General features: G+C 40.9%; 1 protein-coding gene and 1 long non-coding RNA gene across 3 annotated transcripts in view; both read right to left on the bottom strand.

The window, feature by feature from the left end:
- LOC103465585 (copine-9) overlaps positions 1-21186 on the bottom strand; it is a 54328-nt gene extending 33142 nt beyond the window's left edge. The window contains exons 1-4 of the mRNA XM_081607426.1: positions 20481-21186; positions 11965-12005; positions 7454-7500; positions 815-918 (exon numbers count right to left, since the gene is read on the bottom strand). Of these exons, the coding sequence (XP_081463552.1) occupies positions 815-918; positions 7454-7500; positions 11965-12005; positions 20481-20557 (269 nt within the window). The 5' untranslated portion in view covers positions 20558-21186. The remainder of the gene's footprint in view (positions 1-814; positions 919-7453; positions 7501-11964; positions 12006-20480) is intronic.
- Positions 21187-22995: 1809 nt separating this feature from the next.
- LOC145551755 (uncharacterized) lies at positions 22996-25643 on the bottom strand. 2 transcript variants are annotated; one of them, XR_014087661.1, is made up of 2 exons: positions 25583-25643; positions 22996-25485 (listed from the first exon to the last, which is right to left on the bottom strand). It is a non-coding gene; the product is annotated as an uncharacterized LOC145551755 (long non-coding RNA). The 2 variants fall into 2 exon arrangements; XR_014087662.1 differs by having other exon boundaries at positions 22996-25481; positions 25583-25642.
- Positions 25644-26079: the final 436 nt, after the last annotated feature.

Genomic DNA, 26079 nt, shown 5'->3' with positions numbered 1-26079 from the left:
AAATTAAGAAAACATATTTGCGAATCAGCAGCAGAGGGAAAGAGGAAAAGCCCCTCTGGAGCTCATCATGCTGTCTGAAGTCTTTCTCTTCCTGCCAGAAGAGTTGCTTCATTTCCTCTTCTCGAGGCTACCCATTCCCCCCAGAGGCTTCATCTGCAGATAAGCCACCAGGGGCGTCTTTGAAACAGATCCTCTTCATTTCTGACACAGAAAGCGCCGCTCGTGTGTCAAATAATACGCCACAGAAAACGCAGATTCCCGTTTCTCGCTCTGGATTCGTCTGTTTTCATCTCTGCCTGGTGGGACGAAAGAAGGCACCGAGGCCGGGGATATTCACCTGTTAGCCTCTGCTTTTTCACGTCTCAGTCAGGTTTTTCACACGTGGAGGTTGCTAATGACGCTGGAAAGCTCGTTTTGTGATTTAGAGCAGAATCAGTAGTAAGTATGGCGCCAGGGTGAGGGAACTGATCTAAAGTGACCCACTGCTCCATGCAAGCAGTAAATAAACATAATAAGCTGAGAAAGGACTGGATTAAAGTAAAAAAGTAGGAGTAAAAAAAGGTCGATCTGATAGGAATAGGTGACTAAGGAACACAATAATAATCCAATAATCAAAACATCATGTTTACTTGAACTGGGTTCCCCAATCAAATTCTCTTTAGTCCACCATACACTCTTTATCTGACACTAATTATTCTTTGAACTAACTAAAATGATTATATAACTTGAGAGAGTATCTGTTTTAAATTAGTATAAATGTTTTTACCAGAGTTTGTTTTTGACTAGAGCAGCTTCAAGGAGTATTTCCACTTACACATCAAAGCGAAGGTTTTGTTTCTCTTCAAAGAAGTAATCAAGAACAAACTTCCTCACAAAGTCCGGGTTCAGGGTGTTTTCGATCACCTCAGTTCGGCCAAACTGCAGAAGAGATGAGACAAGAAACAAGACAAGAAGAACATGTCAGTCCTAACCTAAGCTAAAGGCCCATCACCTTTTGGTAGTAGTGAGCGTCCGGAGGCGTCCTGGCATCAAAAACAGCCTTTTATTCCCAAAAAAAGATATTCTTATGGCCTCACATAATATGCGTCTGTGGATGTCAAGGCACGGGAAAGATGGCCTCTGACTTGGTAACCCGAGGTTTCAGTTACCTCAACAAAAACAATAACTCATTCTTTCTTGCTTCACAGAGTTGGCTTTGAATATTGCAGTTTTCTCATGATGTACAGAAAAGTCTGCAGCGATGAGGAAGAAAGCCCCGAAGCTTCAATGGGAAGATAACTTAAGCGACCAAAAATCTGACGGTGAACCTCTGAGTCCATGAGAGGCGCTAACAGTTAGCCACTAACTGAAACACACGTTCTGTCTGGGCATCCACACGGAAAATAATAAAGTCAGGAGTTATATTTTCTGTTAAAGTTCCTAAACTTCAGCTCACTACTAAACTGCTAGCCATCTTTGTTGGAGCAAAGTAAAGTGTGATGCTAACTAGCCAATAGGCAGAAGTTGAAGCTTTAAGACACCGCCCTCTTCATTTGCATAATGAAGAGGGCTTAAAACAAGCTTCTACATCTTGCTAAAAAGTTACTTGTAAATTAGTTTAGTCTTATTCCAAGAAAAAACTAAGATATTTCACGATGTTTGCTCTAGAAATTAGACCAAAAATACTTGGTCCGATTTTGTGTTTTTGCAGTTCTGATCGATTTATACTAAAAAACCCAAAGGAATTGCAGAATTTCTATAAATTGTTCATGATATCAGTATAATGTCAGGAAGGCATTTCTACCGCTTAGAGTAGTTTTGTCCAAAGACCATAGTCACCATAACACAGAGGGTTTTATATTTTTACTGTTATTCACGTTGCATCACGTTCAGTCGAATGTGACGCAACACTAAAGAAAAGAGGTCTGCGTGCGACATTTCACTCTCAGTGAATTTATTTCAAACACAAGCCCATTGCTCACAATGTATACGTGTGTGAATATCCAGGCTCACTTGACAGTGCTGCACTGAGAGCATGAACACAACACGGCAGCATGAGGCAATCAGGGGAGACTTTTCTCTATTGGACTCCGCTGCACCGGTGAGGAACCGTCTGCAGCTTCTGGAAAGGAAGGAGAACAGCTCGACAGATGACATGAGAGGAAAAACCAAGCCTGTCCCGATGGATCACGGAGTTGGAAATCACCGTGACAGCCACAATGTGGTCACAAAACGTCAGAATAAATAGAGACGGGACATCTCTTCCAGGTATCTGCCAGAAGTCGCTTAAAAAGTAGGTTAGATTCGCTGTGTGCCTCCATGTGGACGCAGCTCAGGCCTGCAGTGAAACGAGCTAATGAAGCAAGGCAGGAGTGTCACTTAGCATGTTTAGGGGAACTAGTTATTTTTTGCAGCACTGAAACAAGTCTGTTTGGAACACCACGCACAATCTGAACATTTTCATTTGGAAGCAGTTGAAACAAATCAACCATTAATTGATGGATATCCAATGGAGACAGGGGCTTTTGAACTTTTAACTGGCCATTTTGAAGAGGAACCTGAGTGAAGTTGCTCCCCCAGCTTCTTCAAATCAGACAAAATTAGTGTCAATCAGCTCGACTATGTTTGTGCTGGTTTGTGAAGAAACCATTTTTGTTTGTGCTGCTTTGCCTTTGAAGATATTAATGAAAGTTTAAAGGTCATTTAGATTTAGTAAAAGTGGGAGGGGGGGCTGGTTGACATTTTGACCTTTAAACTTTCATTAATATCTTCAAAGCAAAAGAAGCACAGACAAAAATATTTTTTGCACAAACGTTTGACACTAATTTGGTCTGATTTGAAGAAGCTGAGGGAGCAACTTCACTCAGGTATGTAAGCACATGTGTTTACAATGAGGATATGTTGCTTTCAAATTACACATAAAACATTCCTACGGCTGAAGGGGAGGATTAAATATTAAAATCGGAGAAGAGTTCATGTCTTCCCTTCACTGCACATACCAGTGACTTGTTTTAACTTTCCTTCTTGTCCGTTCGCCAAATTATTTCCAACAGTTCACAACAAAAACACAAAATCTCTCCAAGCGTTTTTGCTCTAGACTAGCGGTTCTCAACGTGGGCGGTACCGCCCCCAAGGGGGCGTTCAGAGGACGGCAGGGGGCGCTGGCGGACATTTTTACAAAAGGGGGGCGCTGGGATGTCTTTGGGGGGCTTTTGGTCAAGGTAAACTTTACATTTTAAATGCACAACAATGCCAGTTTAGTCTTTGAGCAACTTGGTAAAACTGTATTGTGTAACATTAAACCATGCTTGGCTGCAACGGTATCGATGGCAGCTCTTCTTCTACTCAGTGTTTGTTAGCTTCTGTTAGCTTCTTGGCGCAGCTCCGTTCTCCTGCTACTGGCAGCTAAAATCACGATACCCTCACTGTGTATCCCTCTGAAAAATGAACCCATTTAAATAAAGAAATCCCTCCATGGGTGATACCACAATAGAGAGCGTTCATTTTATAGCGTTAACACCGGTGCTGTAAGTGGTCCGGTATGAAACGGGGGTGATAGAACAACACAGCACTTTTAAATTTCAATAATTAGAATACCGAAATTGTTTCCGTTGTTTTGAAAGGTTTATGTCAGTCTGCCTTTTCCCCATCGATACGCCTCCCGACCGCCCTGCACCTTAGGGGCTAAAAAAAAAAAAAAGACGTTCACATTGCGCAAAACTCTGAAACAAGAGAAGCGGGACATAAAACGGAGCGACGAACTAGATGTGAATTATGGCATAAAAACAGAGAATCCGACGCTGAACAGTGAAAAATCAACACATGATGTGAAACATGACGATTAGGCGGCGCAGCAGGTGATGAGTGAAAATTACTGATGGTCAATAAATGATGAAAATAAATCTAGCAACAGGAAAGACCAGGAGAGGATAATACTAATCAAATGAAACTAAATGGAAATGAATGAAGAACAAAAGGCAAGAATAAACTAAGAAACTAAAGTAAATACAGAGGAATATACTTGTATGGCAAGACCATTCGAGCAATAATTAATACAGACGACTGTATGCCAAGAATAAACAGACACTATTTCCAGATAAAAGGTAAAATAATATTGTTGAAGTGTCATGGGTTTGTTGAAACCAAATCTAGTACCGAGAATAAATATATCTTACAGACCATAACAGTTAAGAACTTATCACTCATTTATGTTTTTAATTAGATTTATTATTTCTTCAATATTATTTTTCATGTCAGTGTTAATGTCATGAGGCTGATGACTCCATGACACTTTCAATTTGACTCATTAGGATTTGATTAAGAACCAGATTTGTTCTTTGTAATTTCTGTCCAGTGAAATTGGACAGAAATTCCCATTTTCTTAGTAGTAAATTAGATTACTTGTACTAACTTACAAGTAATCTATAAACCAATAGTCAGGTTTATAGTTTATATAAAGATATAATCCATGTTTCTGTCTCATATTTGTATGGCATTAAAAGGATCAGGAACTTTTGTTTTTCACTGAAAGCTCTGGTTTGCACATTAAAAGCCATGTGGGTGAAATTTTATGGATAATACTCTGATGTCCCATTCTCCTGAAGGCAGCACAGAGCTGCACCACCAGAAACCGACAAACACTGATGAGAAGAGTTATGATTAATGTAGTTACAGTTTTATCCATGTTTAATGCTGCAGAGCTCAGTTGTTTTGCAAATAGTTCAAAGTTTAAACTGGCATGTTGAACATCTTTTATCTGGTCATTTTGTGTATTTAACAACTAGAAAATGACAGAATAAGAATATTTTTCCCACTCTGATTGGCTGTTGTTAGGCCTACCAATTTTAACTTGAATGTTCATCAAATTTTTCGTAGACGCCTGTGAAAATAATTTCTATTCCCATGACTTTTTTGTTCTCTGGGAAATTATTTTTGATGATAAATACAGAAACAAGCATAAAAATCAAAACATCAACAATAGTGATAGTAATATTAATAATAAAATAATAGTCAGTGCAAAGTAGCCTGCAAATTCTTTGGTGGGGGGCAGTGAGGGACCTGGATAAAGGCTGGGGGGAGGGCGCTGGCCCAAAAAAGGTTGAGAAACACTGGTCTAGAGCAAATATCTTAGTACACTTCAAGTAAGACAAAACTACCTTACAAGTAACTTGTCAGCAAGACGAAGAAGCTTATTTTAAGTGAATAATTCATTCTAGTTTCATTGGCAGATTATTTCATGTATTACATGGGAAAATGTCTGGTTGCAAGTGAAATAATCTGCCGATGGAACTGGCTCTAGTACCTGCGGTGTTTGTTGTTGGCGCAGCAATAATCCTCTCTTCCTCCTCATTAGTGTGAAATTTTGGTGACTCTTAATTGTGTCAAAAAGCGTCTGGAGCCAAATCTGCCAATGTGTTTGGCCTGCCCACACACCACGAGACAGAGACAATAAGCCTGCCACAGTGACTCAGACTGTTTTCCTTCTGTCCACAAACAGACAGCTCTGCATGCAGAGGGCTGCAGTCCAGGACAGCAGCTGGCGGAGGAAGGAGGCGCAGGAGTAGGACCTGCGAGCGTATCTGAGATCTCCAACCACACACACTCCATCCTGGCAATACAGGCCTGAAGGAAGATCCTCTTCTCTTCACTCAGGGTTTATAAAATTAAAAACGATTTCCTACCAAATAATCTTTCGCTGCACTAATTAATGCCAACGATTTTTAAGAAAAGAAAAAAAAAACTAAAGCTTTGGGTCACATCAGTGGCAAAGCTCATAAAGTAAGTAATGTTTAAGAAGCTGGAAAATATTTTCTTGCAATGAACAGAGATGAATTTCATGATTTCAGTATTTAATTCTTTTGTTTGTTTTTTGCAGTCGTGGCTGGTCCATAGGAGGCGATAAGCCTCCCTGATATGGAAGGAGGACAAATATCTAAAAAATAATATGAAAACATGATTAAAATTTTCTATTAGCCTGTTTTCCTTAATAGTTTGTATCTTAATTATAATCTGAATTATTTACACAACATTTCCACCAACTAACTTATTCAACCGGGAATTTCCCCCAGCAGCCTGTTGACAGTTCTCTTTTGGGACGCTGCTGATAGCGACCCAGTAGCAGAGCTAAGTAGCTAATGGGCCTCATGTGACGTCACACTTCTGTGAACTTTGTAACTGACAGCCATCTTGGCAGGCACTTGCTATGGAGTTGCTATGACAATAATAAACAAGCCACAATACTAGCACTCACTAGCTTGGTGCCAGTGAGTGAGAGCACTAATCTAGCTCTCACTCACTAGCTTGGTGAGAGCTGGTTCTAGCTTGGAAATAGCAGCAGGCGGATTTACACGGATTTACAAATCCATGTAAACATTTATTGTATGCGAACATAAATTTCAGGTTGCAAAACTGATAATCAGTTATGAACGTAGGAGACCAGCTGAACTGGTCTCCTATCTAATTTATAAACAGTACAAATACATTACCCATCTCTGTGTAGCACTAAGATAAGTATCAGTGATATATATAGTACTAGCTGCCGAACTAGCAAAATCAGCTAAGCTAATGTAGCTTTTATCTGCTAGCTGAGACAGATATTCTTAGCTAGGAATATATAGGTTGCTACATTCTGCCAGTAACCAGAACCTTGTTATTTATTCTGTACGTTCTTTACAAATCCGTGTAAACATTTATTGTATGCGAACATAAATTTCAGGCAAAACTGATAATAAGTTATGAACGTCGCTGGGGTTTTGACGCTTATGCCACTCTGGTTAGCATAATGCTAATGCTTGAACGTGCACCGGGCTGTGAGGTCAGCTGTGCAAGATTAAAAACTCACAGTTACACTCCTCCAGTTAGAATTTGTGTCAAATTATTATATGACATGATAAACGCAAATTCAATCCTTTCTAAACTTGACATTGTTGTAAGATTTACTGTTGGTTCTTTTAATTAACTTTTTAAAATTGCTATATTTCTAAATTGTCATGTATGATCACTAGTCTTAGATAATGAAAAGTCTTGCTTTACTGGTGAATTGTCATCTTTCACACCTTGAAGATAATCACATTTCTTTAGCCAGATAATTTAACACAAATTACATAACATTATCATATTAGTGACAATCGATACAATTTACCCTGCTGCTAGCAGAGTAGATATGACTGGTGGTAAAATTATTTGACTCATCTACGGAGATTTGACAGAATATCTGTCCTGTTTTTTTTTACCAAATCAACTCACCAAACGAACAGCCTTAGCATGTCAGTTGTCCTGATTTTAAAACTAGAGAATGATGTCTTTCAGTCTGTGGAACCAGGATCACAGAACAACTTGTGCTCACTCGTTTGGTTCTCTTTGTGACTGTTTGTGTGTGAAAATCACTTTAGTAATGCATTTTCTTTGGTCAATCGGGAGTTAAAGTGTTCAGAGACATAATTTGACTTAACCTGAGAAAACAAAACTAACTCACCTCTCTCCACTCCTTTGTACCCAGACCTTGAACGTACAATACGACCACTGAAAAGAGAGAGAGAGAGAGAAAAAAAAAGAATAAAGTTTTTTTTTTTTTAAGAGTTAGTTTAGGTTGTCATAATGTTCAGGCAGGAAAACATCACAAGCCACAGCTAAATCAACGGTAAATGGCAAAGAAACTGGAGGGTCTGTGAAAGAGTTCTTTCTTGCAGTTTTCTGATCAATCGGCGATTACAGATCGTTAAAAAGCCTGATACGATATTGGTTGATACCAATTTTTTTGTCTGAATTGTTGCTAAAAACAGCAAGAAAGTTGCTGAGTTGGCAACCATGGGGTGACTGTTAACTGTAAACATGCAAACATGACCCTGACAGACCTGCCCTGTCAGGTCAAATGGGAGAGTTGAAGAGAACAGTGGATGGTTTTGAGACTTTTGCAAATGTAGATAAGATCAAATATTGGCTTCACATCGGTCGATCACTGATATCCCAAAATTAAGAAAATTTGACCTGATAAATCAGGGTACTATCAACATGTAAAGGCCTTCAGTTAATAACTTTTTAAATAAAGTGTTGCGCTCCATAGTGGCACCGATGAGTTGTTGGCCACCGCTGAGTGAGCACCGGATCCAACCTATGGACCGGATCCAATCTGACAACTCCTATGAAAACTTTCTGACTCAGACACAGGTTATCATACAGCGCATAGTAAATATTACATCATAGACATCATAATAGACTCAATTTTTCTACGTAAAGGCAACCGAGTTGCTAAGATTGCAACAGCATTGTTTATGGACGAATATCCTTTAGTATAAAACTAATTCTGTTGAGACTATATGGAAAGAACCACCACCACAAACCTACCAAGATCACCTCCTCTCCAACTGGGCTTTCCCCCGGTTGGTGTAAACCTCCATGCTGTCCAGAAAGCATTTTGCAACAGACTACTGGTGACCTGGTTGATGACAGCTTTTTGAAGTCAAGCCAACCCAAGAAGGATTGAGTCAAATGAAGAGAGACAACACAAAGAAAGGACAACGCTTCACCGGCAGAGTGGAAGCTGCTAACACAGCGACTGTCGCCACCGTTCTGCCAGGTCGTTGCTCAGACACTCTTCGTCTCCTCGGGGCTCCTCAAGGTTAAAAGCACTTCCAGCTCAAATTGCTCCTTCCTTCTGCTTCTGTTCTCCAGACGTGCTGACAGGATTTTGTGCATTTTGTTCTGTGAATGCGCTTCTACCCTCCCTTCTGTCTGGACTCCACCAGTCACAGTGACGGGCCCGATTCTATCCCCCGTTTCTAGTCTTTCTCCTCGTCTTACCTACAAATTCTTACCTATAGTGTAGTTACTGTCTGCAAAGGGTTCACCCAGTGCAACTCTGAACTCTGGAGTTAATCAAGAAGCATGTCGCAGCTTTGGCCCAAAAAGGAAACATTCCTGCTTTCTTTGAATATTCTTCTCTAAAGGATCAAAGTGTTGGGAAGCCCCTCCGGTGTACCCTGGTGACTCAGCAACGGGGAATGTCTTTTTTTTTTTATTTCTGATGATTTTACGAACATTTGAAACTGATAAACTTCATGAACAGTTTGTTCACTGTCAGCAGTTATGTCATTTTCATTCTTTTTCCTGAACTGGCTGCTATGAAAATGATAAATGGCCGTCACTTGTTGAGTTCTTTATCAAGTCCAGAGGACTCCAAAGCGCTTAACACTACATTCACACACATTCACAGACTAATGATGGCAAGTTACTGGATAGTAGCCATAGCTGCCCTGAGGCAGTCTGACAGAAGCGAGGCTGTCATGCAGCAGCGCCACCTGCTGGGCCCTCTGACCACCAGCACCATCAGTAAAAAATACTGGTGTATAGTCAATTCACCGATACAACAAAATTATACGCCAGTAAGAGTAGCGATGCATCTACATATTTTTACTCAAGTAAAAGTAGAAAATTACTCAAAATTAATTTTAAAATTACTCAAAAAAAGTAAAAGTAAAAAGTACAGTGTAGTAAAAATACTCCAAAAAGTTTTTTTTTTTTTTTCAAAAAAATTACTCAAGTAAATGTAACTGAGTAAATGTAACTAGTTACCACTCAACTCCCATTGAATGATTTAATTTTAGTTGGATTTCCAGTGTTTCAGAGGTTAAAAATGAAGACAGTTAAATGAAAATCTGTTTTTGAGAAGAAAGTTAATAATCTGGCCGCTTGTGATGTAGATGTGTTTTAACACTTCAGAAGAGGTAGTGTAAATATCGTTAAATGTTTGTTATCAGTAAATATGCTTCATGGCAGAGTACAAAATAAAACATATCATAAATTGCATCTGTGGAATGAAAATGAGAGCCAGTCGTGTGTTCGCTGTAAAAGCTGTGACATTATCAGACTATACGGCTGCCGTCCTCCTGCAGCTGGACGCCTGGGTCAGCCTAAGAGCCCCACCCAGCGACATGAAAGAGTTGAGGGGGCAACGTGACCACAACGAGTCCAGCATCCCCCTCATCCCAACAGGGAACAACTGTTTGAAGTCCTGGACCCGTTTAACCCACCGCTTACCCTCCAACACGGTTCTCTGCCTCTCCACCTGGATCCACAAAGGGAAAGAAAAATGTCTCTGAATCTAAGTGTCACTATTCAACACCGGTTCTTTATTCTAACAAGTGAAAAATATTCAACTTGAATTTGAGTTTCACTTCCTCATCGAGACTTAAGATGAATTCTTGGGTAAAGTTGTCCTGATATAAGGGCTCAGGTTCTGCTTTGTGATGGACCAAGGCGCAGAGACTGTTTCACCAAAAGATAAATCAGACACTTATGATAATACACACAGCAGTCCAGGAAAGTAAATTGTAGAATATTTCTCATTAAATCCCAATTTAGCTGTCATTAAAAAAAAAAGAAAAGTAATGTATCATGTATGGCAGAAACTCAAACAATTAGTTCATACTCAGGAGTGAGTTCCCTTAAATCGAGGCTGAAAGCTTATTTGCTTAAAGCTAATAACAACTGGAATATTCTAAACTGTAGTTTGTCTTTCGACATGTTAACGTTTTACTTTATTTTCCCACTTTGCTTCTTGCTTGCTTCCCTCCTCCCCCCCTGTTATGAAAAAGCATTTTTGAGTTTCACTGTTGCTGAAATGCGCTTTACAAATAAGCCTGCCCTGCCTAAAACATTTGGTAGAATTACGCAATCACGAAAAACATTGAAAACCTGTTGCGCATCACCACATTTTTAGTCAAAAAATTAAAATGAAGATAGTTTCAAGGTCATTTGAAAGTGAAAACGTATCCATTATTTTCTGAACAACCAGTAAAGCAGAACCCGTTCCCTGACAGCTCCGTCTTTTTCTAAACCTCCTTTCTCTGAATCGTTATCACTGTTCTTTTCTTTCTCCAAACAGCTCTTTCAATTAACCTATTGTTCACCATTCACTGCCGCCTCTGGAGGGGGTTTTTCATGCTGCGTGAGGCCAACAGTCATTAAGTCTGTCAAGCTCCAGTGATTAGTAATCCCTTTTTTCTGTGTGAAGCTGCTTAATTCAAACTCGGTGCCAGCTGACCCTGGAGACGCGGCGTTGTGCTCGGTCAGTTGAGTGCATTGTACCTTTAAATGCTCCAAAGGTTACCGTGCGACTGCTAGTTCGCGGAGATAAGGTCGACGAGGTAACATTTTAATAGGTTCGGCGTGAATCAGAATGCATCAGAGCCGAAATAAAAACAAACACATCAGGTGTTTCAGAGTGGGGGGGTTCAAATACACGACACTTTTCAAAGTTAATCCAGAGTTATAATCACATGTTCCAGGAATCTGAATCAGACATTTCCTGACACAACAATAAAATGCACAACAGGTGAGACGCACTTCCTGACAAGCAATCATTTTGCACAACAAAATCCTGGGACAAAAAAATAAAACAATCACAGAAATGTTACAATAGATCCCACTTCCATGGGGACTTCCCAAGAAAACTCTGGTCAACAAGAACAGTTAATAAACTGGAGCATAACGTGAATGCACCATGAAGCCCCCCTCGCACCTCGGCTGGTCCCCCAACATAAACACGAATAGAACCGGCCCTGCGTATGACTGGTTATCTTTGTTGGACTGTAATGAGCAGTTTGATGTTAGAAAGTTAGCAGGCAGAGCAGCCAAAAATTATACTCTAGTAACAGAAACACTACTTCAACATATTTTTACTCAAGTAAAAGTAAAAAGTACAGCGAAGTAAAAATACTCCTAAAAGTACATTAGTACATTTATTGTTTCTTTCAAAAAAGTAAATGTAATTGAGCAAATGTAACTAGTTAATACCCAACTGTGCTGGTAGGAGTATCTGTTCACTCTGCATAAATGCTGTGAATGTCATGTTTTCAAGAATGAGAGCACTTGTACTGTATTCTTCTTCACTTTGCACCACTGGACCAGCATCTGCTAAGCTTACTGTCTATATCATAAAGTAAAACATCAGAACTGTTACTGTGAATGGGACAAAGGAAAGCTTACCTGGATCTGACTTGGAGAAGGTGTCCATGTCCAAAAGGTTTCTACAAGAGAAAATAAAACTATTAGAGTTCAGTAGACTAGATGTAGAACAAACAGACTGAAGCACTCTTTTGGTTTTGTAAAACATACCGTAGACTTCCTCTGACTTAAGGCCGCTATCGGATTACTGCAGTCAAGTTCTTTTTTTGCTTTATTAACTAATTTTATTTTTTGACTTTAGTCTCAGATGGAGCTTAACTTTGTTTTAGTAATTTTCATGTTACCACTAATTGTTGCCCTGCGGGGACCTAAAGTGAATCGGACTGAATCAGTGTTTTGTATATGAAACGTTGTTGTTTTTTGAGCTAGATAAATCACTGGACGGACAGACAGACAGACAGATCTGGTGCAATAAGTAATAAATCAGTTAATCTCATGATAAATTAAACTGAGCTAAATAATTTCCATTTACATGATTTACATGTACAGCGGGCGCTGTACCGGTCCGTCGTGGTGAAGAGAGAGCTGAGTCAAAAAGCGAAGCTCTCGATTTACCGGTTGATCTACGTTCCCACCCTCATCTATGGTCATGAGCTTTGGGTCATGACCGAAAGAATGAGATCACGGATACAAGCAGCCGAAATGAGTTTCCTCCGCAGGGTGGCTGGGTTCTCCCTTAGAGATAGGGTGAGAAGCTCGGTCATCCAGGAGGGACTCAGAGTAAAGCCGTTGCTCCTCCACGTCGAGAGGAGCCAGTTGAGGTGGCTCGGGCATCTGGTAAGGATGCCTCCTAGACGCCTCCCTGGTGAGGTGTTCCGGGCACGTCCCACCTGGAGGAGGCCTCAGGGAAGACCCAGGACACCCTGGAGGGACTATGTCTCTCGACTGGCCTGGGAACGCCTTGGGATTCCCCCGGAGGAGCTGGAAGAAGTGGCTGGGGAGAGGGAAGTCTGGGCCTCCCTTCTGAAGCTGCTGCCCCCGCGACCCGACCCCGGATAAGCGGAAGAAGATGGATGGATGCATGGATGGATGGATACATGATTTATCATTTTTCTTTTTTCTCTCTTTCTACCAACAACTGACTGACTAAAGTCTTCAGTCTGGTCTCAACTAGACCTTTTTTTAGGACAATTTCATAGTTAATTTTATTTGTTGTTTCTGTTGTTTGGTTTATTCATTTGCAATATTTAAAATGTTTTCCAGTGTTAAATGTTCCATAGGATCTAAAGTTTATTGATCTGTTACACCATCACCATTATATTACTACTAATATTATTAACCTTAGGGAATTTATCTCAAAGCAGAAATCCGTTTATCAGATACTCAAATCTCAGTGGCAGTCACCTGCGGCTTGTGACTCTTCAGAATGTTAACTTCAGTCATCTTCAATCCACAGACAGCGGTCTGTGTCTGTGTCTGTGACTGTCAACGTTGTTACAAAATGCACTTGGTGAAGCTCACGTGTTTTCCAATTTCCGGCCAATTTGCGAAAACCTGTTGGAGACTGGAGGCATTTCTTTCCCCCAGTTGGTCGTCTATTAATCGCCCGGCTCATTATCTTGAGACGTTGAACCATTTGCCGCGTGACTCCGACAACATGGCAGAGGCTCTTCAAAGTCTGATCGCAAGCAGCATCGGATCCTCATCCTGCCTTCATGTTCTAATGACTGCTTTATGCTGCCTGCTGTGTTTCTTCAGGGACTCAGTATTTGAAGTTTCCAGTTAGGACGGTTCTACTTCTGTGATGCAACAACTCCCACATTTATGAAAAATAGGGGGCAACGAACCACAGGAGAGAACAAGCCGCTTTTCTTGAGATCCCAGAATGATCGCATGTGCACACAATTTTATCTGAAGAATATGAGACATTTTTTATTTATTTATTTGCCTCTATTTTTGGTTTCACGTTTCATTCAGAAAGAAGAGAAAAACGCTTTGAAGCGTCGCCTTTTTCTGGCGTAATAATCTCCTCAGATGACAGCGGTGTTTTATTGTGAAGCAGCTTCCTGTTGCAGAAGGATTGTGACCGGTAATCTCCCACTGTGACAGTCAGGGAAAACAATTTGAATGAAAAACATTCAAATTAATCAGTTAGTATCTACAGTAAATCACAATATGGATGACAATACTCTTCAGGAAGAGCCAATGACTTAGCATGGATTCAATAATAATAATAATTTACTTATCTAGTCACTAGTATGAGATTGTAGAACTTTGCCGCATTTCATCAACATGTCATCATGACAATATCAGCGCAGGCCAAAGTAATTTTTTACAGAACTGTCTGGAATGTAATATTTCTTTGCAATTATATCTCATGTGTTATGAATTGATTATTTGAAATGCTGATACACATTTGTACTGTAGAGAAATCCAGACCGGAAAACAGCACAGTGAGAACAGAAAGAACATTGGAGGACAAAAGTGGGAAAGGGGACGACAGGCGTCTGAATTTATGATGATCGCCATTCCAGTTTTTAACAGAAAAATACATCAGTCATATGATTTCTTCATACTGTGCAGCTGCCAGTACAGATTTACATTTCACATAGTATTACACCTAAATCCAATTACACACTGTAATCCAATAACACAGCTAGTTACTGTAAATATCGCCAAGCTGCTCTGAATCAGCATCTGTCATCAATCAACTGATGTAATGTTGGAAATAATCCATATTTTCCACACTTGGATAAATAAGACTCTTAAAGTCCTATTTATAAATCAGGTAAGCTCTATCTTTGCTTGAAATAATAACGGTAGGTTAGAGAACAGACTTTAAAATACTGTCGCTAGTTTATAAATCACTGAATGGCTCAGAGCTGCAACTTAAAAATCTTGAGGTTCCACCAAACGTGGCAGAAGCAGCATTCAGCTTCTATGCGCCACCAATCTGGAACAAACTTCCAGAAAACCGCAAAACAGCCGAAACACTGAGCTCCTTTAAATCCAGACTAAAAACCCAGCTGTTCAGAGTTGCTTTGGAATCACAATAAATGAAACACTGACCAACATGTGGATGAGTGTGAGTTTGGTGATGGCGCTCGACAGAATGTGATGTCATTGGGTGCGTGGGGTTGTCTTTATAAATCTGTAATTGTTGTGTTTTCATTTATTGAACGGCCTCGCTGCTGAAATGTGACACACAAATAAGCTTAACTGACTGACTGATTAAATAACGGTGGTGAGGAATCTGCAGTGAGGTTTACACACGTGAAGTTAAATAACGTTCTGATGGTTTCGTTTCGCCCTGCTCTGGACGCTCCAGGGCGGAAACACAGATGACGCTCTCGCTTCTGGCCTGATGACTGGTTTAGTTTAGACAAGCAGCCATCCACAACCGGACGTCAGGGGTTTTGATTTATTGATTCTGGTTTCATTGTCATTCTGTGTTCCTTATTAGTCTCTTTGTTTCATTAGAACAAAGCGACTTGTTTCTGCTTTACCTTCTTTGTGATTCTAGTTTAATTGTGTTTATTTCTTCCCTCTGTCTAGTTATTCTTTGCTGCTGTCAGATAATATTATGGAATAAACGAGAAAACTGGACAATTACAACAGGGCTCCCCATTCTGCTGGGAGAAGGCCGCGTGTCCGGCTGTGGGCTTTGTTAGCAAAAAATCAACATAAACTGCAACTGAAAGTTAAATGCCAAACAACTGAGCCGATAGAAAGCCATGGAGTAATGCTGGATAAAGAGATGGAGTTTCTAGCAAAAGTATTCGTACGCCTCAAACCTTTCCATGTTCTTTCACATTATGCCCACAATCATGAATATATTTCATCGGAATTTAATATGGGAAGAAAATTATACATGACTCAAAACATTTTTTACAAATAAAAATCTGAAAAGATCAGAATGTATTCATACTTGTGGTTGTAATGCGACAAAATACCAAAATTCCTTCTGCTTTGCACCTCATGAAGCTGTTCATAGTGAAAACAACAATCCCCCCTCCGCCCCCCGAGTGCATATGTACGGTGTTTGAGTTAATAGGTGTTTTAGCTTAGAGCCATTTAAAGTCGAACTCTGTCATTTCTACAATCTTTTGCATTCAGAAACCTTTGCCAACTGCAGAGTCGCACTTGACCGCAGCCGGCGAAGGTTTCTGCATGGCAAAAACACAAAATCCTACCAAGTATTTCTGATCTAGTTTCCAGTGCAAAAGTCTTAGTAGGCTTAAAATAAGACAAAACCAACTTATTCATAACTTTTCAGCAAGATATAGGAGCTTGTTTTAAGTCAATAATTCCTTAACGTTGGTGAAAAAGTGTTAATTCCATCGGCATCTTATTTTACTTGTAGGAAAAATGTATTGCTTCAAGTCAAGTAATAGTAATAATACCTATTTATGTTCTTAAAACAAGCTCCCAAGAATAAGGTATTTGTACTAAACCAAAAACACTTTGTAGGATTTTGTGTTTTTGCAGCGTGTTGACCTTGGCTGGTCAAATAAGATTTCCAGGAGGACGGAGAGGTTTTCATTTCTATAAGACACACTCACACCGGTGCATCATCAGCAGCAGCAGCTGTTGACACACATAACTCCACCAGCTCGTCACTGGGACACACACCGACTCATTTTCCAGAGCTCCTCGGTGAGGCTGAGCCTCCAAATTGCTGCTGACAAGTGATCAAATCGTATTTGTGTGTTTACACAGCAGAACAACAATCTGTCATGGCTGATATTCCATGTCAAACACCGGGTCTGACAACACACAGGCATGGCAACAACAGAGTGTCACTTCGTCTCCAGTCGTTGGCAGATGAGCATATGTGGTTCTGCTGCCTGGTAGTCGATAAATATGTCGTTGACTTGGGTTGCGCAACGCAAATAAAAACCTGAAGACGAAGCAGCGAGAATTCAGAGAGAGCTGGTTCACGCATTTCCATTCAGGTCATATCAAATGCATCATGTAGAACCTGTGCAAATCAAACTGTGATGTCTATATCAAAAACTGCTGACAGTTTTCAGTAGGAAATTTTAAAAAAAAGTTTCATCCATCCATTAATTGCAAAGTTTCCCCCAGAAAACTTGCTAAGCCTGAGTTAAAAAATGTTTAAAGTTGACAGACAATTTGAAAAAACACTTGATAATTATGTGCTATTGTAAGACTGGAAGATCAACACCTGAACACCAACTATAAAATCTTTAAAAAATGTAAACATTTTAAAAAGACTTAAATAAATAAGCAATGCTTAGCCTGGCGGGGGCACAAGTGAAGCCTCGTTGCCCGCCAGGCTTATAAATACTGGAGGAAACCCTGGTTTTCAAGTTGAGTAACCCACCCCTCTGCATGTCAGTGTGCCACCATGCAGCAGACAAGATGAACATTTAAAAACATTTGAGTTTTTACAAAAATAATCAAATGATTTTTATTTATTACTAAGAATCTGATGTTTGAATGAACAACCAGATATTTTCAACTTCAGACTCATCAATGTAGGCCTCATCATTCACATGGTAGGACAAGATGATGAATCCTCTGTACTCAAGTGGCTCCCGCTTGAGTTATAAGATCTCAATCCAAAAAGAAAACACATTCTGGATTTGAATGAACAGGAGAAAGCTGCAGCTGCATGTCACCATGACGTTAATATCAACCGGTTCTTATAAACAGAGAAACACCGACGATGCTGGAAATTCCAGCTTTCTGCTCCAGACGTTTGGCTGAAGTCACTCATAAAGTTACTCAAATGTGCATTTCTAACAGCTTTGGGTTTTCATTGTGACATCAATGTTTGATCAAAGTATACGCTATATTTATTACAAGCCAGGAGGATCAAAGCACATATAAACATCAGTCATCAACTGCGACTGAAAATCTAGCTGGAGGAGGACGCTTCACTCCTCTGGTTCTGGAGCTTTCCATCTGTAATGGACAATGATGGGTTTTCTCTTCTATTTTTATCCCAATATGACACAAAAGTGCTCTAGAAAAATGACAAACACTCTAAGTAGATCTGGGCTATCAGTAGCGGTTACCTTCCTGCCTGCAAATGAATGCGCTTTCTGTACACAATCGTGTATAAACCCAGGTCTCATCAGCATCTCGTTTCCCTGCATTTAATCCATCCGACCTGAAAGCTCTCCGTCACACACATTGTTCGCTCAGAAAAGGAAGCAACTTGCATTTCCAATGGCTTTGAACGGCGACAGCACATCCGAGGATGTGTCAGATTAACTGAGACATTATGCCCAGCCTGTTCACTGGATCTAAGGGTGGCTAAGAGTCGGATCAGGTGTGTTTTCATGGAGGCATTTTTGGTGCAAACGTATTTGTGGCTTGTAACCGTGAAGTTGAAGTCGGACAGAGAAATTCCGTAACCTTGTGACTACCAGGAAAAACTGTGTTGTTGCATTATTCTTTTATAAAACGTTCCCAGTTGTTTAGAATGTAATAAGAAGTACTGAAAACATTTTTATTCTTAAGCTTCAATGCGTCCACTTCAGTGAACGCATCCAGACAGGTGGAACTGGACTTTGATGCCGATCATTAAAGGGGCAGAATTACGCATTTTCCACCCACATTGTGACATTTTTATAACCCAATCAAGCAACTATGTTACTTTCAGTTATTATAAAAATGCTGCATTTATCAAATACGACTTAAAAGAAATTTTACTTTGTAATTTAACACCTTGAAATTGGGCCTCTGTCTCTTTAAAAACTCCCGCTATTTCAGAAACTCCGCCCTCAGGAAGTCATCACAACATGGCTCCTCCATTAACCCTTTAAGAACTTTTTTTTTTTTTTTACCAGCTTGCACTGAGAAATAAATCCTATAATGAGCTCAACAGATGTTCAGTTCCACCAGGAGTTTGCTAATTGCTGCTGGCTAGTCTGAAGGAGCTGAGGGGGAGAGCTGCTCTGTGAGGTGGAGTCTTGAAAGATTAAAAATTAAAGCTCTGAGTAGACATTGCACCATGAGGTTCACCCAGGCGTTTTTGCACAGATGAATGGTTGCCATGGAGATTAAAGGATTTCTCAAACATGCATGAAAGGCAACACTTCGATTATGGTTTTGATGAGAGGATAACATTACAACACGACGTAACGCTTAAAAAAGTTGATTTTACACAGTACTGCCTCTTTAAATTCTATAGGAAAATGCCAAAAAGTCGACATAAGAATGAGCGAAACTTCTAAATCACTGTTTAGTTTTGTATGGAAATGTACAATTTAACCTCAGCTTAGTTTTGATCATTGTCATTGAACACACCTTCTCTACATTTTATTTTTGTGTTGTGTGTCACACGAAACGATGATAAGAATATTTATATTAGAAAATGAACTGAACAAACATTTTAAAAAGTTGTTGGAGATCATCTGGCCTCTGCCGTTAAGTCAGCTTTAGTTACCGAAAACAATCTCGGCACAGTGAACCTTTGGCTGCTCGTCAACATAACAGGAAATGACAGTGGAGCACCCCCCCCCGCCCCAAGTTGATCCAGTTTAGCTCTAACAGCTTCAGACGCTTCAGGCACCTGGCGACAGATGTAAATATACCTCACTGTGACCAGGATTCATTCATTCCTGTGTTCTATTATGTTTGTTTTTTTTTTCACTTTATACTCAAGAAGATTTATTTTTAATCAAACTCTAATAGGGGTGAAACGATTACTCCAATTAATCGCGATGAGTGGATTATTGAAATAATCGTCAACTAATTTAGGGGCCGCTTTTGTCGTTCGATCTTTACCCAAGATACACATCGGATAAACTGTGGGTGAAACAGTCACTGGGACTGACTACTATATATTCCATTGAGGGAAAATAGCTTTAACATTAAATACACCTTTCTCAACAGACGAGGGCGCACTTTCTCCGTCTATAATCAGACATTAAAGCGACTTGAAACAATTCCTCCCTCCCTGGCACCTCCAGACCCGGGCCCCCATGGGCCGCCCGGGCCGGGGGGTGGGGGGGGGCAGCCGCTTCCCCAGGCCCCCCTATAGCTCCGCGCCTGGTCCAGAGTCGGGCTCTCTCCCTGCCTGGCGTTGGTAGAAACCTCATCAGCAGGTCAGTGTTCTGCTAATCAAAACATCGATTTAACCTAGGAGTGCTGAACTAAAACATGCAGGAACTCGGCCCTTGAGGACCGACTTTGGACACCCCAGCTCTAAGGAGTAGTTTAGATACATTTCTCCCAGGTCTTCCTCTTTCTGTGATGTGAGGAAAGTCAGCCTTGTGGTTTCAGTGGGTAACATGCAGCCAGCCGAGCAGAGGCGCGCTATTCTGGAGCTCTTCAGTGTGGACTCGATCAGAATAAATCCACGCTCCTGTCGGTTACTGCCCACCCCACACCCCCACGCACTCCTACACCCACAGCATATACTCATTTTTCCCTTTCGAAACAAGAAGAAGAAGAGTTGTTCTGGACACGAGAGCAGGTCCGTGATATAAATAGTGAAGAAACGGAAAAGTCTAGAATGGGCAAAAAATAAAAAAGCAAGCAGAGTGAAACGAGCAGGAGCGTGGGGACTGGTTCCCACTGAAATGTTCTGGCGAACAGGTGAAAGCGTGAGGAGGGCTTACCTGCAGGATACGGTGACTTCGATTTTGGTCGCAGGTACAGTGGAGTTTAGAGGGTCGAAGTCTCCTATAGTCGCCATAATGAGATGCTTTAATGTTTCCCTGCCTTTAAAGTCCTTTAAATTGTCTCCCACATCCAGCGCTTCCGGTCCACTGGCTCGGTGGATGCTGCTGGCGGCCAAAAGAGAGCAACTGTGGGTGAAAGCATACCTGAGGATCTGCTTTCATTCACAGCGAGGGGGAGAAGAGAGCAGAGGAGAGGCAGGCGGGAGACAGCAGGCTGCATTCCCCGCTTCCATCACCAGAGGGCGGCAGAGACCTTCACAAATCCTCCCAGCTCTCTGTGTAGCAGCTAATGCTATTGATCAAGGGAAGCTACAGTAGCTTCCCTAATTAGTAGAGCTGTTGCTCTACCAACTGTTGCCAGCAAGAAGGTTCTGGGTTCGATTCCCGGCTCCAGTCTTTCTGCATGGAGTTTGCATGTTCTCCCTGTGCATGCGTGGGTTTTCTCCGGATACTCCGGTTTCCTCCCACAGTCCAAAAACATGACTGTCAGGTTAATTGGCCTCTCCAAATTGCCCCTAGGTGTGAGTGTGTGTGTGTGTGCATGGTTGTGTGTCCTGTGTGTCTCTGTGTTGCCCTGCGACCTGTCCAGCGTGACCCAGCCTCTCGTTCGAAACATTAGCTGGAGCAAGGCACCAGCAACCCTCCCGAACCCACTGAGGGACAAGGGTGTAAGAAAATGGATGGATGGACTTTAATTGAAGGGGTGTATATAAGACTGACGGTCATACACATGAAGGATTCTTCGTAAATGTTGACTGCTTTCTTAAAGTGACATTCGGTAAATGACATTTTTAATGCAAAGTTTGCACTTTTGATGGACTTTTAATGCAAGTTTTAATGCATCTTTGGTTCATAAGTGTCATTATTTACCGAATGACACTAAGTGACAACATTCAAACATTCAAGAAGACTCATTCATGTTCACGACATGTCAGTCTTATGCACACCCCTTTAAATAAAGTGACCTTTATTTGAACTTTTCACATTTCGAATAATTTGTGAAAGGTGCAAGCAGCATTGAACAGTCTTTGCACATGACCACTGTCCAAAAAACAAATGTAAAAGAGGTTCTGAAGCTTTTCAGCTTCTGAGCCACAGAATATAAGAGGGACATGACTCCAACTCTTGCAAGCATCTTTACGAAGTCCGTTGAAAAGTGAAACAGTGAGAACGCATTCAGAAACAGCCAATGTAATATGTAATGACCAACATGTTGGTTTTATTCACTTTCATTTCCTGTTTACTTTTTACAACAGTTCTAATAGTTGTCGACATTATGGTATTTAGGTTATCTCTGAAGAGGACCTCATTACCTCAGACTTACATATTCATGATCCCAAGAGAGGAACCAACCCAAAGTTGAGAACTACTGGTCTAAACTACCCTTAGGTACAAGCAGGGGTGAAAGTAGTTTTAAATTCTTGGGGGTACTATGACAATAAAAAAATAAAAAATAAAATAAAATAAATATATGCATATATATTTGTTTGTTAAATACTTAATGAAACATATTTACCGTGTTTAATTTTTGATGTAAATGACTTATACTCACAAAGAACGAAGTATAGTCCAAGTTTGTCGTTTATTGAACGTTCATAAATTACAGCGGCATTGATGAGCCACAGCAAAGATAAACAAAGTTAAAACAACCTGAACGATATTACGTTAAAAACATAACATTTAGTCCGTTACGATATTAGGTTTTCAGGCTTGATATTTATTTTGCGATCATTAATAAGCCTCCCTGAACACAGAGGTGGTTGATTAGTTAATTTTAAACTCCTGCTCTGTTATTTTGGTAATGGAACCGAAACGCACAGAATTACGTAACACCTTGTTGAAACAATAATCACTGAGATTATTGTTGTTGGGTCATTAATTTGAACACTTTTTGTTGTTGTTCTTTCATAAAGTTACGAACGTTTTAAGCGAGTCAGAGGAGGACGTTCTGCTCTCAGCCTCCTGGCTGCGTTCAGTTTGTCACCTAATGCCGAGATCGACTCAAAACCTTCCGCGATCCACGTATTGCACTGCTGCTCTAACAAAGCACGAACAGTTCAGAAACAATGTGAAATGGGAAAAAAGTTATTTATTAACTGATTAAGTCTGTTTTAGATTGTTCTTGAAAAACTAATCAGTCACGGCTAATTAGTGGGCGCAGTCGCAGCTGCACAGTTTAACCCACTGACTTTTTACAGCAGACAGCCGCTCCCCTCTCTTGCAGGTACTGCTTACCCCCACTAAATCTTTTAGGGGTACGCAGTACCCTGCCGTACCCCCTTACTTTCACCCCTGCCTATGCTCGTGGAGAGAGACATTTAAGTAAACTAAAACTAATTTTAAAAAAATTAAGCAATCTACTTGCATACTGCATGTGGACTGTTGCATGTAAAATAGATGAGCAGTAAATATTATGCTAGTATCAGTCTTGAATCAAAGAAAGTTGCAAGCCTTTAAAATTTTAACATTTTTTATGGTTTAAACAAAGACTCAAGGTGTGCTGTGGTGGCGCAGCGGTTAAGCACAACCTACATATGGAGGCCTTAGTCCTTGACGTGGCCGTCGCCAGTTCGATTGGCGACCTTTGCAGGGGGGCCCAATCTAATATTTTGTCAGGAGGCCCAAAATTCCTGGCGACGCCTCTGGTTCCAGCTGTCGGCAGAAACTCAGAAGTGAAGTTAAAAGCTGAATGAAGCTTCATATCAGACAAAGGAGTCTGAAAACAAAGAATCAAAAGAACTCTGTGAAAAAGGGGAGTTTTAAAGACAGCACTCATCTTTCAGAGAAGCAAACAACTAACTGCAGTGCATTATGGGTAAAAGTGGCAGACAAGTTTGTAGTTCCCATCTGATTGAACAATTCCAGCTCTTGGTAGGGCTCAGAAGTGAGCATAAAAGCTGAACCAAGTTTCATGTCAGAAAAACTGACTTATAAAATAAAGAAATAAAAACATAAACAAACGTGATGGAAAAAGGGACTCCATAATCAAAATTCCAATCTTCAGAATAAGATACAAGCAATAATCCTGCATCCAGTGGAAGTGAGCTGAAGAAATAAAATAAAATATGACCATCCTTCTTATCCTTTTCAAAGAAAGTAAAGCAAGTAATTAAAATGTTTTGAAAATAAAATAAAATACTGACCTTTTATTTATTGGATGCAGTTTTTATATTTTAGTTTATATAAACTTGCATTTTAGAACATGGCAACAATGCATATATTTGTTTAAAACTGTGCATGTAAAGCTCAGTTTGATTAACCATCTGTAACAACAATAAAGAGATTTGGTAAAACACAATGGGCACCGAGGTAAGGTCAGTGTCTGGCAAAAAACAAGTTCCTGCAAGGAGGAGTCATAATGTTACCGCTTGGGAAATTCACACCACACTTTCTCAACAACTAAAACACGACAAAAACAATATAACAGCAGAACTAGCATGGCCTAGATTAAACATATTTCAATATATATGCAAAAAAGAAAACCATATAAACATATTTTATAAAATGCATAAATATATGCAAGTATGTGTCAGTTATGACATCACTCTCTCTGTGATGTCATAATAGCATTCTCTTGTTATAAAGTTCAAGTCTTAAGTACTTGAACTTTTTCCCAAGAGATCATTCAGTGGAGCATTGAAGAAAGAGTGGCAACTAGTAAAACTTTTATGATGGAGGATCCAGAATTTATTGAAGAACTTGAGGAATTTTATATAAAGACTCAAAGAAGGAGGTTGCGAGGTTTAAATGCAGAGGAATTACTGACTGAAATGGCGGAACTAATGAAGAAAATTAAAAGATTTTATAATTTGGACGAGTCAGAAGAAGATGAGATATTGGAGGCTGTAATGGAACATCTGAGGCCAGGAGTGAGGCAGCAGCAGCAGCAGCAGCAGCGTCCACCCTGGAGTATGTGGACTTTCTTGTCTGATTGTGGGGAGTCTTTAATGAGCGGCTTCGGTTTTGGCTTGGGTGTTGGTACAGCTGCAAGCATTGTTCTGGCTGTGTGTTGCAAACTCCTTTCCCAAACACTCTTGTGAATAGGGATGGTGCTTGCAGAACCTGGCTCTTGGGACGTGGAGTGTCTCCTCTCTGGGAGAGATTGGGAGAGGGGTTCCTGCCTCAGTGGAGGAGTTTAAGTATCTGGAGATCTCGTTCACAAATGAGGGAAAATGGGAGCAGGAGATCGACAGGTGGATTGGGGCAGCGTCTGCTGTGAAGCAGGCCCTGTACCGGTCCGTCGTGGTGAAGAGAGAGCTGAGTCAAACAGCGAAGCTCTCGATTTACCAGTCGATCTTTGTTCCCACCTCATCTGCGGTCATGAGCTGTGGGTCATGACTGAAAGAACGAGGTCCCAGATACAAGCGGCCGAAATGAGTTTTCTCCGCAGGGTGTCTGGGTTCTCCCTTAGAGATAGGGCAAGAAGCTCGGTCATCCGGGAGGGACTCAAAGTAGAGCTGCTGCTTCTCTCGTCAGGATGCCTTCTGGACGCCTCCCTGGTGAGGTGTTCCAGGCACGTCCCACCGGGAGGAGGCCCCAAGGAAGACCCAGGACACTCTGGAGGGACTATGTCTCTCGGCTGGCCTGGGAACGCCTTGGGATTCCCCCCGAGGAGCTGGAAGAAGTGGCTGGGGAGAGGGAAGTCTGGGCCTCCCTTCTGAAGCTGCTGCTCCATGACCCAGAAACAATAGAGGAAAATGGATGGATGGACAAAGGTTTTTGTTATCATACAGATTCTAAGGGCTCGACATGTAAGAGGATGAGGAGGTTCTACAAACAACTCTACGGATGATTCTTCACTTTCACTTGTTTTGCATGACCCCTGGAGGGGGTCATGGAGAGTGAACAACTCTGTTTAATTCCCTGAAATTGATTCACTTACCTGGAGATTACATTGTTTCTTCGGTGGAAACTGAAATCCTGGGTACGCCTCGCTGTCTTCCTTCCAAAAAGGAGGACAAAGGTTACTTATCTGACAAGATTAATACAAACATGATAAAAGAAGAGACTAAATATATTCCTCAAAGTGAGGTCATCACCTGGGGCCTTGGGACTTTCTGTTTGGATGTCGTCTACTGGGTCTTTTGGACCTTCTTTCCTGCAATGAAGAGACAAAAAGACATTACTCACCTGGTATGTATTTCTTCTTTTTGTAATGGACAACCAGGTTGTTTACTTGTGATTTGGGGTTTTTGTTTGGTTACCTGCAGCATCTCCTGAATTGGATGGTTCATTTGCAGGTACTGGTTATAAAAAGTTTTATATACTTTGATTGTAATGTGGGCGGGCTGCACAGTGGTGCAGTTGGTAGCACTGTTGCCTGGCAACAAGAAGGGTTCAATTCTCGGCCCTGGAAGACTCCATGTCTTTCTGCATGGAGTTTGCATGTTCTCCCTGTACATGCATGGGTTCTCTCCGGGTACTCCGGCTTCCTCCCATAGTCCAAAAGCATGACTGTCAGGGCTAATTGGTTTCTCTAAAGTCTCCCTAGGTGTGTGTGCATAGTTTTTTGTCCTGTGTCACTGACAGACTGGTG

Source organism: Poecilia reticulata, chromosome 5, assembly GCF_904066995.2.
Source record: "Poecilia reticulata chromosome 5, P_reticulata-male-v2, whole genome shotgun sequence".
In the NCBI taxonomy this organism is placed as follows: domain Eukaryota; kingdom Metazoa; phylum Chordata; class Actinopteri; order Cyprinodontiformes; family Poeciliidae; genus Poecilia; species Poecilia reticulata.
This window is presented reverse-complemented; position numbering and strand designations above follow the sequence as displayed.